General features: G+C 43.9%; 1 protein-coding gene across 1 annotated transcript in view; it reads right to left on the bottom strand.

Annotated features, from left to right (window-relative positions):
- The window catches only part of AGBL4 (AGBL carboxypeptidase 4), a gene marked incomplete at its 3' end in the record, with an annotated part of 860,906 nt that overhangs the window by 68,126 nt on the left and 778,703 nt on the right, over positions 1 to 14,077 (bottom strand). The window contains exon 11 of the mRNA XM_082053132.1: positions 783 to 945. Within this exon, the coding sequence (XP_081909258.1) occupies positions 783 to 945 (163 nt within the window). The remainder of the gene's footprint in view (positions 1 to 782; positions 946 to 14,077) is intronic.

The raw sequence follows: 14,077 nt of genomic DNA, 5'->3' as shown, positions 1-14,077 counted from the left end.
CTCTGCAGCATTTCTAAACCTTTGGAAATTTCAAAGGCTACCAAGATAGAACGACAAAATGAAACAACACACCCAAGCTTGATGTATGGGCACCAGTTATTTGATTGAGCATGGTGACAAAAAGAAAAACATAAAAACAGATTATAAGAGCAGTCAGAACAATGCTACAAACTGTTGATACATTGAGATAGCCAGACAGATATGTGTTTTTTTGAGGAATGAGACACTGCTTCTATCCGAGCACTCAAAAATGTGACTTGGCTGGTGTTGTTTGCAGAGCTCGCTTTCCATTTCTTTGTCAACTGGTATTAAAGACCTGGCCCTGAGGCAGCTGCAGAACCTAATGGATCCTTTAGAGCCTTTTGGCTGCACTTCAAAGGCGGGGAAGACACTTCAACTCAGTACCAAAGATGCACTTTCAACTCGCTATTAAAACAATAATACAAACACAGAGATAATGAGAGAATAAGGAGAGAAATGAAGAAAGAAATGGAAGATTGCGGAAGGGAATGGATCACAGGCTCTCCAGGACTAGTTTCTATAACAAGTATGTGGGACAATCTCCTACAAGAGGGAAATGGCTTATTTGATCTAATACACCTTTCTCTTCTTGAATTTCCACAGTATGGAGAATCAATATGAGGGAAATGAAAGCATCAGGAGCAGATTCACATTTCCACTTGTGTGTTTGTATCTCAGCAAACTCTTATTGAGATAGAAGTATTTACCTTAAGTGCCCAGCTCAGGTGTGCTGCGAGAGGAGGAACATTTCAAAAGGATACATGCTTCTTCTGTGTAGGGGACGGTAGAAGTAGGTCCACCCAATATGTAGCTGTAGAATGAGACTTCCAGGGTGTAGCAGTAGGATGTATCATTTAACAGCCCACCAAGAAAGCGCCGGCCTGTCCCTGCTTTCACCGCATCCCTGTTGAACGACGTGCTGGACTGCAGGAGGAGGAACACAAAGATAGGAAGAGAGTTCACGAGTGGAGCAAGGGAAAGGTTGGGAAGGAGGCTGGTAAAATACATAACAATTAATTTCACATTGCCAAATCTCATTTGGACTATATGAGACTGCACTGTTTTTTGAGCACGGCCTGGAGAGACCATTAATGGAAAAACAGTTCTGGCACAGCGACTATAAATAATGCCTTGCAGACTTTCACAAAATTAATCTCAGTTCACTAGTAACATCAGCTTTTCTCCTCCCCTTTTGGATAGCACCAAGAAATCCTGACACATGCATGAGTTTAAAGTGAATCTTCCAGACCCTCCATTCTCAAAAGTTAAGCTGGACTAATTTTGGATATCGAGTTCCTTCTCTCTACTGCGTTCCCCTGTATCATAACCATTCTCACCCAGCCCTTATCCTGGACTCTTTTAAGCAAAGAAGAAGTACAGTGGCATTTACATTCTAGTGAAACTTTCTTACCTAAGACATTTGACTGGTTCTTAAATTAGGTCACACAAATTTCCACTTCACTAACTTAAATGTTAACTGGGCGTTGCTCTCTGGGTGGAAGAACATACTGCACTATTTTACAGCATTAGCAGCACAGTATAAAAGGTAGTATTTTGTGTTATTACTAAAGATCTGGCTTTAAGAACCGTACAGCTTTATGACTATTCATTTGAGGGGTGTAGGGGAGGACTCCAAGTATTTCCATAAATGAGTCTTGGCTCTCCTTTGAAGGCATGACATCTGGAGACCAAAGGGGAGCTCATGGTCAGCTTGACTGAAGTCTCAGGGTTTGTTCCTACCAACTAGACAGAAAAATGGATTCTGATTTCATTTGGCTTATCAGACTCTGTTCACGAACCTCATAACCATTAAACTGAGTTGATCTTGGCTTAGCACAAGTAGATCCAACTTGGGTCTGTTGCATAAAAGACCTTATTAACTCCTGATGTAAGACTTTTGCATTGCCAGTGAAACATAAAGAACCCTTAGCATCGCTTACTGTTCAGTCATTGTGCCCATGGTGAATTCTTTGAGCTAGCCAGAGTCCTCCTATTGAACCTTAAGGGTAGCATCTTGTCTGGCTAATACAATGTTGATATTTATCAAGTCCACCTCTTACCAAACCAAGAGAAAATAAGATTTGTTTCTTATTTAAAAAATTAGATGCAATGGTTCAAAATGTTAAACTTTTCCAGACCAAGAAAATTAGAGTAATACTGAAATAAGAAACAAATCTTGATGAATAGTGTATAGCAGAAGATATAAAGAATGGAAATACCTGTGGGTTTTTTAACATTCTGGATGTCTGGAAGTCTCTCTCATGTTAAAAAAAAAAAAAAAAGGAAGGTTTCCCAGGTTAATTAAAATAAGATGGAATTGGGTTTCTTATTAGCATTCTGTATAGGAGTTTCTAAATGCAACTTATTGTCTTTGTGGTAACATTTCAAATTTGTGGTAACAATTCAAATGAATGCCTGTGGTGGAACTTTCAATGCATCAAAGCATCAGCTGATGAGTATGTGTGTATGGAGCCCACTCAAAGGAGAGAGACAGCAAACGTGTCAGAAAGTGGTATTATGGGTTGTGAGCAGAAGCACCACTCGCAAGGGGAAAAAGGTCATTCTGTGTCTGTATTTGGCAGAGTGAAAACAAGAAAATGTTAGAGGAGTGATTCAGGGCAGACATTAGGGACAGAAGTACTCCCGTGATTAGGAGATTCAGTTACTGGTACGGAGTACACATGAAGATTATGGAATCTCATCAACTATGTTTAAGAACAAATGGGACAAATATCTACTGAGCATAGTTCGCATCTTTGGGACACAGTGTGGACTTGAGGTCCTTTTCAGTTCTATTTCCCATTATTTCAGCCAGGCTAGAGAAAGGTTATGAGTTGAATTCCTCATAGATGATTCTTGAGATAACTATTACATAATATTTTCATCACTGTTCTTGGCATGGTAAAGGATGACCATGCCAACAAAATTTGCTGATGACACACTGTGGAATGAATCATCATTATGGAGAAAGCTCTGAATATCATACAAAGGAAAAACCAGCAGTTGGATGAGTTTGAGGAGTGGAGTGACAGTAGCCAGATGAAACTCAGCTGCACAATGCCAGGTCATGTACTCAGGGCTTAATAAAAAACAATCTCTGCTATAAGCTGAAACCTCATCAGCTGGAAATAGATGAAGCCAGGGTCTGATGTATTGTTTGACTGAAGTGACTTTTGCTTTCTGGCAGAAAATAGCTCAGAAGTTGGATCCAGTTATTGGCAAAATTATATTTGCCATATTTCAGAAGTGAAGCAGGAGTAGTTAAAATAATTCAAAGAAGGTTTTGTAAATGGCCAAAAAAAGAAAACAAAATTTGGATATTTCCAAAGTTAAAATTTTTCTTTTTTTTTTTTTTTTTTTGATAGAAGAGTTCCAGTTTCAGCTGCGCAAAACTACTTGAAATGGTGATGGCATTAATGAAATCATCCATTCCTTTCATTGCCAGGTAGTGCTGCACCTCCAGGAATTAAAATGTAATTAAAAAAAAGTTGAGCCTACATTTAGGTGCATAAATGTAGATTTTGGAGATTAAGTTTGTCCTAATTTTGAAAAAAAATCTGATGGCATAGACCAACTTGACATCTTGAGTAAAAGTATAATCTCTGGTGTGACTCAAGAGGGTTGAAGTAGAGAAAATGTAACATAAACCCTTCAAATATGAGCACGTGTTTTGAAACAGCAGCTTGGGGGTTGGCTATACATCAAATGCTATAAGCCAGAATGTGATCTGATGTTTCAGACAAAAAGAAGAGAATTAAAGATTAAAGAAAATGCAGCTGATGGCCAGGAAGGGCAGAAGGTACTTGCTTGAGTCCAACCTTCTACTTGGTGTTTCAAGTCAAGATAAATGGAGTGGAGGAATAAGCAGGTAAAACTGACTCCTCACCAGAACTGATCTTGGCAGCTGATAATGCTGAAACAAAGGCTGTGAATAGCCACGTGTGATCGTGGCAAAGAAAGAGCCTTGTGCATGCACATTTATTTAATCAAACTCTGATCTGGAGAAAAGGGGTGGCGGGGGGCAAGAGGCAGAAAGGAACACGGGTAAAGTTATCTGCAAACGAGTCTCTTTCTGAGACAATCCGCTGCCCTAAAGCCCTTGCAAAGCTGAACGGAAGCCGTCATTAAGCAAAGGCACCGAACAGGCCCAGCAGGAGAACAGCTAAACAAATATTTATTTCTCCAAGACCAAATCACATGGGAGTGTCGACAGCAGCAGCAAAAACAAAACGTCTGGAGGGTGGAGGGAAACACCAAAGACTTTGAAGTTCTCAAACAGGGATATTTGTGTAAAATCAACAGTAATTTGTTATTAAAACACACAGATACATTAAAGTTCACAGAAGGACTCTGCTTCCCAGCTTGTGTGAATATATTCAGTGAACAAATAGCTATCTATGGGATTAGGAGGTGCCAAGCAACAAGAATCCAATCTTAAAAGAGCAGAGTGGGGAGGGCAAAGGATTCCCCTGTTTCTGGTAGGAAGAAGCCCACCAGAAGACTACACCTGCATTCCACACGTTCTTGGGAGCCACAAGGTGTGCTGACCCTCCCTCTACATCTTGAGCATTAGTGGCAGCTTTCCCAAGCCTTCCTACAGATTTTCATTCCTCCCTTCCCCGCTTGGCTGTACCTTCTGTATCACCAGTTTCCCCATTGGGAGTGACAGTGTCTTTCCTCAGCAAATTCAAGCCCCTGGCAGCCAGATTACACCTCAGCAGCTCAGGCAGCTCCCATACGGCTGAGGGAGGCTCTTGGTTTCTCAGCATCGCTCCATGGTCCTGCTGACAACCACTGGAATGCGTGCCCTGTGCAGTTCACAGTCCCAAAGCAGGGACAGGCAGCTTGCTGATTGCCCCTATGTGCCTGTATCAGTCTATCACAGCAGTGGCTACTAAAGACAAAGAAGGAGAACAGCACATTTCTCACACATCTGAGAATTAATCTGCCCAAGTCCACCCTTTGGCATCCTGACAGACTTGGAATCTGAGTGGTTCTGCTCGGTGGGTTCTCCTCCTCAGTGTATGTGGGACTTCACAAAAGACTTGACTGGCTAAAGAAAACCTCAGGTTGCACAAAGGGTAAAATCAGCGGCAAAACCCTTTTCAGTGGAGGATGCCAAAATTGGCAGAGATGCCAAAATTGGCAGAGATGCCAAGCAGGCTCAGTGTCCAGACAGTGAAGGATGGGAGCTTCAGTTCTACCTTTCACTGTCGGCAGGGCAGAAGGACAAGCTACAAAAGGGTACTTTCTTGTACAGGACTGTTTGGGGAATGAACCTTTGTCATCTTCTGAAATTGCTCAACACATTAGGGAGATAAGGGATCAAGGTATGGCCACAGTGCAAGTCAAATCTTGCCACACTCCTAGCATGAGAATCAGGGTATAGACTATACATCACTTATGATCAATCTTAAGGTGTTTCTCCAACCCAGAAAGAAAGGAAACACTGATGACACTAAGCTGGGAGGAGCGGCTGACACACCAGAGGCTGTGCTGCCATCCAGAGACCTGGACAGGCTGGAGAGTTGAGTGGGGAATAACCTGATGAAATTTAACAAGGGAAAGTGTAGAGTCCTGCATCTGGGCAGGAACAACCCCAGGTTCCAGTATAGGCTGGGGAATGACCTATTAGAGAGCAGTGTAGGGGAAAGGGACCTGGGGGTCCTGGGGACAGCAGGGTGACCATGAGCCAGCACTGGGCCCTTGTGGCCAGGAAGCCAATGGGACCTGGGGTGGGTTAGAAGGGGGTGGTCAGTAGGTCAGAGAGGTTCTCCTGCCCCTCTGCTCTGCCCTGGGGAGACCACACCTGGAATCTTGTGTCCAGCTGTGGCCCCTCAGTTCCAGCAGGACAGGGAACTGCTGGAGAGAGTCCAGTGTAGGGCAACAAAGATGATTAAGGGAGTGGAGCATCTTCCTTATGAAGAAAGGCTGAGGGAGCTGGGGCTCTTTAGTTTGGAGAAGAGGAGGCTAAGGGGGGACCTTATTGATGTCTATAAGTATATAAAAGGTGAGTGCCATGAGGATGGAGCCAGGCTCTTCTCGGTGGCAAACAATGATAGGACAAGGGGTAATGGGATCAAGCTGGAACACAAGAGGTTCCCCTTAAATTTGAGAAGAAACTTCTTCTCAGTGAGGGTGGCAGAGCCTGGCCCAGGCTGCCCAGGGGGTTGTGGAGTCTCCTTCTCTGCAGACATTCCAACCCGCCTGGACACCTTCCTGTGTAACCTCATCTGGGTGTTCCTGCTCCATGGGGGGAATGGACTGGATGATCTTCTGAGGTCCCTTCCAATCCCAAACATACTGTGATACTGTGAACAAGGTACAAATGACTCAAAGTAATTAGGAGAGAAATTGTCAACCAGTCAGAAGTCTGGTCACAGGCTTTGAAAGATTAATTTCTGATGTAGCAAGGTCTGGGGTGTTCCTGAAATCCGACAGACAGATTTTTACCAGTTGTTCACATCTCCTGCAACACAACTGATTGTCTACGTGCCCATGGAAGGAAGTAACAAACTGCATATATCTCCAAAAATTTGAGCTCTAGTCTGCACATGAATGTTTCCCAGAAGATCGTTTGTCCTCACAAACAGAGTATCTGGATGAAACTCAGAATAAAGGCATCTTCCCATTTACTCATATAGATGATGCTATAGGTTCAAGAAGAGTTTTACAAAAACACGTTCAACGACATGCTCACAAAAATCAGAGAACCCTGTTAGAAATCTTTCCTGGAGAAAAGAAGAAACATAAACACTAAGAAGATTTATACTTAATGTTTCATATTACAACACATAATTAAAAATTAACTGGGTCATCCTATGCCATTTCCATGTGGGAAATCAGCTGTATTTCACAACTGAGGTGAACTGTTCCTAAAAAACAACCAAAGAAAAACCCCAAACACTACAAAACCGAACAAAGAAATGCAGAATCAACTCCCACATTTTAGTTGTTCTGTAACTGAGCAATAAGCACTTTACCTACTGGGGTAAACTGGGATTACACATACAAATCGCTTTGTGTTCTTCACCTACCAGCACCAGAAGTGGCCAAGTGTAATCAGGACTCAATGACAACCTCCCCAGAGCTATCCCTGGTGCTGCTCCTGCAGCTGAAGAGCAGGCGCTTTTCCTAAAGCAGGGCTGACCGATATGAGCCCTCAACTCTCTGCCCCTGCGTAGCAGAAAAAGTGACAATAAAGAAGTCAGTAGTTTGTGCTCTAGAAAGAAGAAGTGGTGCAGTAGTCATCAAGGAAGAACAACCGTGCCATTGGGAAATGGACTGGAGTCCAGACAATGTCAAATCCATCTCGGTGAAGAGTTTTTACAGTATCAGCTGCAACTCATTCACTCTCGTCATCTAGAATGCTTTACTGAAGCCTGCAGAAGTTAGAAAGAGAGCACAGAAATGCACCGGCTTTGAAATCTCTGCCACGGAAGGTTGTAAATAGCGATATCAGCGATTGTGACTCTTCCGTTTGCCCCACCACAGGGTGCTACGAGAGGGGTGCACCTGCCAGCTCCGTTCTTCGTATGGATAGAGCTAATTACCGCCATGGTGTGCCCAGCAGCCGCTGCTCTGACCCCTCCGTTCTCACAGCTGGGAGCCCTCCAAGCTAACTTAGGAGCAAAACTTATCTACTCGCTCCTCTAGAAGCACCCAGGAAACTTCTCAGTTCAAAAGCCAATTTAAGTCTCTCCTCACACCCACCTCTCCCCAGCTCCATTAACTCTCTTAATAGACTGGAAAGCATGTGTTAGTGTTTTTGTGATAGACTATCAGCTCCATGCCAACTGGGTCTGCAGACTTGGAAATCATACTGTTTGGGAGGCTGCTATCAGGAGCCTTCTTCCAAATTATTTTACAAACCAGCCGCAGCCAGCATCTGAAATGCAGATGGGATTATTTTAAAAAAAGGAAAGAAAGAGACAAAGTCCCAAAGGCAGAAAGCTGATCTGAAGGAGGCAAAGAGAAAGGATTCTGGGAGCAGAAACGCAATGAAATCTGAACAGTCTTAAAATTACTCCCTGATCCATCCCACCTTGCAGCTTTGCAGGGTTTCTGATGCACAGGAGGAAAATGTATTTCATCTCAAAATCACTTGTGACTACTGAATTTTGGGAAGGGAAGGTTTTGAAAAATTCGGGATCATTTCAAAGAGGGATCCCATTACCTGGAGTTTTTCCAGATCCCTTAGGGCCACCCAGACTGGACTGATATTGCTGTGGAAAGGCCCCGCTCTCACTGGTGGCTCTGCAGTTGACAGCATTTTGTTTCATAACTTCTGTGCCTGGTAAGAAACACTGAAGTGGGCAGTGAATTTGGGTTTAGCAAGGGAATATTCTCTGAACTAGAATCTGATTTGCAGAAATCCGAGAAGAGAGCTGAAACAGTTTGAGCTGACCTAAGAACGTGCAAAAAGCCTGAAACTGCAACCTGAAGGCCAAATGGCCTCAAATGCTAAGAGGTTTTCTCTATACTACTACCTGTCTCTTTTTGCCTTCTTCCTGCTGCCCAGAGGAAAGCAGACAGCAATCACCCTTTCTGAAAGGCAGCATCCCATTGCAGGAGTACCATGAACACAACCTGCCTAGCACCACATTGTTTGGCTTTAAAGTGCAATCCTCCTCAGAGAAATAACAATTTAAAGGCACTTTGTCACCACACACACATCTGCTCCCCGAGGGGCTTCATTATCCCTTTAATGTGTAGTGAAAGAACACTACATCTTTCCCCCTCTTCATCCCTCCCAAGTGTCTTTCAGTCATGCCTGCTTAAGTTGGCTGATAAAAACACATATTTGCATGGTCATTAGCAGAGGGGTTGGAAGGAGGAAGCTTTATAAGCTCTCAGTTTGTGCCTCAAACCCAGAACTACCAAATGAGCTCCCTTTTTGGAAGCTCTGTAGTTAGAAAAGCAACTGGCTTTCATGCTTCAAGCTGTTCACCTGTGAGAACTAGAACAGCGGCACTTTTCTTTCCACTGCTCATTAGTATCTGCACGCTGCTCTCTACAGTGCTCTGCCATCCAGACTGGGGACTGGTGGAGGTCTCTCACCCCACTGCTTGTCTTTGCCCCTCGTACCAGTTTCACTGGCAGCACCTGTGTGGGGATTCAGCCTGCGTTTCACATTCCCCCAAATCCATCCTCACATGCACTGAAACTGGTCGTACCCGCAGCTCCCACCTCCCCAAGTGCGACAGCACTGAAGATGCTCATTGAGCTCACTGGCTTCATCACAGCAGCTAATGCTGGACCGGACTCCAAATCAAAACAGCAGCTTTTCTGAGAGGCCTTAAACAACACCCTGCAGTCAAACAAAGCAGGGCGGCAATGCGCTTAACTGAGACCTTCACAAAGCCAGTCGAGGGGTCCCGTCACAACCCACTCAGAAAAGGCAAGATAAGGAGGCAGATTTCACCCCATCTTCTAAGCAAACCTCAGCTGGAGCTCGTCTTGCCACTAAGTTCTGCCACTCCAAAAATGAAGAAGGACATGGACCTGTTGGAGGGAGTCCAGAGGAGCACCACAAAGGTGCTCGGAGGGCTGGAGCACCTCTCCTGTGAAGAGAGGTTGGTTGGGAGAGTTGGATCTGCAAATTCTTCAGGGTAAAAATGGAGAAAATATCTGCTTTCCCCCCAACCCCCTTTTTTTACTAATAGCAACCTCTGCTTCTCAGAGCACATCCGTCCCCAAAGATGCCAAAGCTGGCATTTCCTAGTGTAAGCTCTGCAGAATAATCACACCGTTTAGAAAATAACTCGTGTCTCTGGAGTTCTCAGTTTCCCTATTTGTCAGTAGAAAACGAGACATTTCCTCAAAATATACAGTAAAATAGCCCCTAGCAATAGACTGCAATTCTTCTCTTTACAATAGTTTTATGACTGTGTGTGCGGTCTCCTGGGAGTTCTTTCATAATCATTTATACAAACGACAGAAACTTAGGACAATGAGAAGCAGAAAGGGAAATGCAACCCTCGTGCATACAGTTGCTTTGAATAGTCTGCGCAGACAGTGGTTTTCTCTGCGGGAAAGAAACGTTCTGCTCACGTGTAGGTCTAAATCAGGAGACCACAAGCCCTCCATAGGAGGGGCAGCATGCTGTATGCTGCTCCCAGTACAGCCCAGTGCTCAGACTCCTCCTGGGCTCTTTCAGTGCTCCGGAACAGTTCTCTGAACCAGACTTATATTCTACATACCTTAAAATATCACATAGTTAAAGTGGTGATATCCAGAAGGAGATCTTGAGAAGGGGACGGGTATCTAGTTCATAACCAGCTTCCTACCCCCCCTTCCCAGCACAGTTTGTCCAAATCAAGTGAAATCTGCAGGAGAGGTAACTTGCATTTGAATGTAAGGAGCTCCTTTCATTTGTGCTTCTCTGGGAGGCTCTCACCTGCTCCCAGTTTGGTGACATTAGGTGAGAGTAATGATGGTCTTTGAAAATATACCATAAAATTGCTTTTTCTGTGGATATTCAAAATTTCTACCTGTGTGGGGGTGGAGAAGGGGCTGTCAACTCCTGTATGCACCAACACCACAGCAAGAAGGTACTGAGAGAAAATCCATTTACTCAAACACTTTCCCCCCCTCCTTTTCCTTCTCTTTGCAATACAAATTAATTCAAGAGTCTGTATAAAACCAGGGGTGGACCGGTTCCACACAATGTAATGGGGCAGTTTCATTTAGCTGCAGCTCTGCAGAGGGCAGAGCTCTTGGTGAGACCAAAACCTGCGATGCTCGGAAGCACAGGCTTCGCAATCTGTTCCCTGTGCCACCAGAAACACGTTTTGTCTCTCCCCTCATGCAGAATCCAGGAAAAATAAATAAATAAAGAAATAACGCATCCCAGAGGGGTGCTAAAGCATATAATAGCTGTGTTTGTCTTCCTGGAAATGCCCTGGTACCAGACAACAAAAAAAAAGAAGGTAGGATCATTTGTTGTGCTCAGGTTTTAAGAGATTTCTGAGTAGATCTGTTAAGCTTGCTTGATGTTAACAAAACCTACCTGAACGCAACATCTTTTGCCTTTCTGGGACAAAGGCACAACAGCAGAGAGGCACTTAGAAGATGGTTGTGCAAGTGAGTATGGATTTTCCTTCGGGATGAGTTGTAGGTCTGAGTAACTTGCTTGCTGCTCCTGCCTCCCTGCCCAGCCACATGCAACACAAACTGGTTCTTCTTTGTTTTAGAAAGGATTATTGGGGTTTGCTCATTCCATGTTAGTGAGCAGTTATTACTCTCTCTGGCACTTGTGCCAGCACTTGCTTCGGACATGGCCCGAAACACACTGGGGTTGGTAGTGGGGATCACAAGACTAAGAGGCAGGGTGAGGATAATAACCCAGCAGGGCTGCCATGGGGAGATGGGAGGAGGGTTTCTGGAAGGAACACGTCTTCCTTAAGAAAGCATGGATGGATGAGGGGGTGCTACAGAAACAAGAACAGACCTGGAGGATGTGGGTAAAAGGAAAACAATAGAAAGTATAGATAGATTAAAGTCTTCTCCTTGGTTGCTCAATTTTAGACATGCAGGCTAAAATAAAATAAAATAAAATTTTAAAAGCGCTAAAATATCACAAAGGAAAAAACCCACAACAGACAGAATTAGGGCAAATAATTCCATATCTGAATTTTCTCCTATTGCTGAAACAATGATAGTCTCAAAAATATGTTTTAGGTCACAGAGTTATTGTGGCACCGGGGTTAACAACATGTTTCCCTAAGGGAAACTGGGTGGGTTGTTGTTCAGAGACTTCACCGTTGACTGCACAGTGTGGTATAAAACATAGGGAACTGCTGTCAAAGAAACCAGCCAAGCACTTTGGAGACTTGGGTTTTATTCTCTATTTTCCTCAAGCAAGTCAATTCCCAGCCACTCTGCCTCTTTCCCAGCACGACTGGAAGCTCTTGGGCTTGTGGACTTTCTCAGTACTTATCCAGTGCCCAACATTACAGGACCCCAAGTTTTTATCAGGGTCTTTGGCAAACACAGCACACAAAGGATACCACATGGTATTTCTAAGGAAGGTGCTCTGCAGAGAGGATAAATACAATAAAATGAAATCAGAACTCAAAGGTATCGCAAGTACAATCAGTTTGGAGTCCAAAGAAAAAAAATAAACAAACAAAACCCCCAAGATTAAACCAAGTACCTCTGGCCAGTCTTTTTCTTTTCACGGCAAAGAAAAGCAAGCTTTACGAAGTGATAAAGCCATCCCAGAATGGTTGCAGTTGTTTCTTTTAAATGAACCAGAGAGAACAGATGGTCTCCTCTCGTACTGTCACAAAGGTCAAAATTAGCCACCCCTAAGACTAGCAGGTTCTTGAAATGCTCAAGTGCCTGTGTCTGGTCGTTATGACTAATCCACTCTCCAGAACAAGAAAGGTCAAATGAAGAACACCTCTCCAAATCCTGCAGTAACTCCGAGCCAGGCTGATGTGTAATGCACTCAGACGTGGTGTCAACAGCTGCTCCTAAAACCCAATGAGTCAGCCTTTCAAAAGAGCTTGTCAGCTCTCACTGCTAGAGCTTTCATACAGATTATATTTACTCCCTAATGTTTAAAAATATCCTTCTTAAACCTTGGAAATATAAAATGTTTGCCTTCCAGAATTTGTCCTTTTCCCCCCGACAGCTGCCCAAAAACGTCTCATGTATTTATTTGAGAGCAAAACTTGCTAGCTCTTCTTTCACTTCCCTCTCCACACTGAACCAAAGGCAGGGCTCTGTTCCTGAAGTCACATCAAAATGAAGAATTTCTGCTCCCTTTCACAAATTTTAGCTGCAAACCACAGTGAGCCTTCCAGAGTACTGTGAGGTTAAGTGTTCTGCTCAACAGGTAGAGAACAGAGACACTGGGGGACTCTCCTTCGGTCCTCCAACAGGCACACAGCTGCAAATCCCCTGTCCATCCCCTACTCTAATCACCAATCTCCCTTGGATGTTGTCATTTAAATAAAAAGGCCTATTGGAAATGACAGGTGAAGAAAGCAGTCCAGGCATGAAATGCACTCTAAAGTGTATTAATAGAAGGTTGCCAGACAAAACGGCACAAGGCATTTGATCGCATCGTCTTAGGCTTGTTGTTCATGCTCCTTTGCATCTGGCTGGGTGATTTCTGCCAGATTGGCGGCTGGAGGAGCAGGCCAGGGTTTGCCTGCCTCCCCCAGCCCGTGCCGGGCTCAGCTGCGATCCTGCAGAGCACTCACAGAAATCCCTTTGAGTCGGGATTCATTCCGAACATGTAAAACCCAGACAAACGACTGCTTCTCCAAAGTGAATCCCATTTCACAGCAAGTAGGTTATTAGTGTGGAACTCCATACAAGTAGCCTGCATTCAAAAGCCCTCTGCATTATTAATAGAAGATGAGCTTTTGACATCAAAGGAGAACCATTATGTATGCTAAACGGTGGCAAAAATTGTACCCGCACTTCAAACCTTTTCAGTTCTTTGTCCCTTGTAAATCAATCAAGGTTGACAGATGCTTTAAGGAGAGTAATCTTTTCAATGATACTGTCAATGGATAACATAATGGAACATTGTCTCTGTGCTGTGTGAAGACATGGAGCTAGTCAATTATGGACAACACTTCATGCAGCCGCCAGTTTTCACTTGAAGTGCTGCTGTTGAAGTATTATAATCCCAACAAATGGCCGCAGCAGCATACAATGTAAATGAGACCTCCTGAAGCTTTGGAAAATTAATTAGTAACAACAGTGGTCCATTCCCACACTTTCAAACACCGGCCTGGTAATGTTAACGATGCACTTCCCCCCTTCCCTTTGAGCAGTCAATAGGGCATATTTACATACACTATTTTTAATCTTAAACACTTTTCCCCCCTCTTTTTAAGTGCAGAAAACTCAAGATTCCTTCTGAGCAGCAAACTTCACCCCTGATATTTCCAACCACTCACATAACCCACACGGCTGGAGCTGAAAACAAGAGAACAGAGACTTTCCCGCCTGGAGACAGCAGTAATATTCACTCCTCCTGCTTCACACGTTGGACACTTTGTGCCTGTCTCCTTTTCCAACACTTCTATCCCCT

Source organism: Streptopelia decaocto, assembly GCF_964273445.1.
Source record: "Streptopelia decaocto genome assembly, chromosome: 5".
Lineage (NCBI taxonomy): Eukaryota > Metazoa > Chordata > Aves > Columbiformes > Columbidae > Streptopelia > Streptopelia decaocto.
Note: the sequence above shows the minus strand (reverse complement) of the source record. Positions and strands in the feature narration are given on the sequence as shown.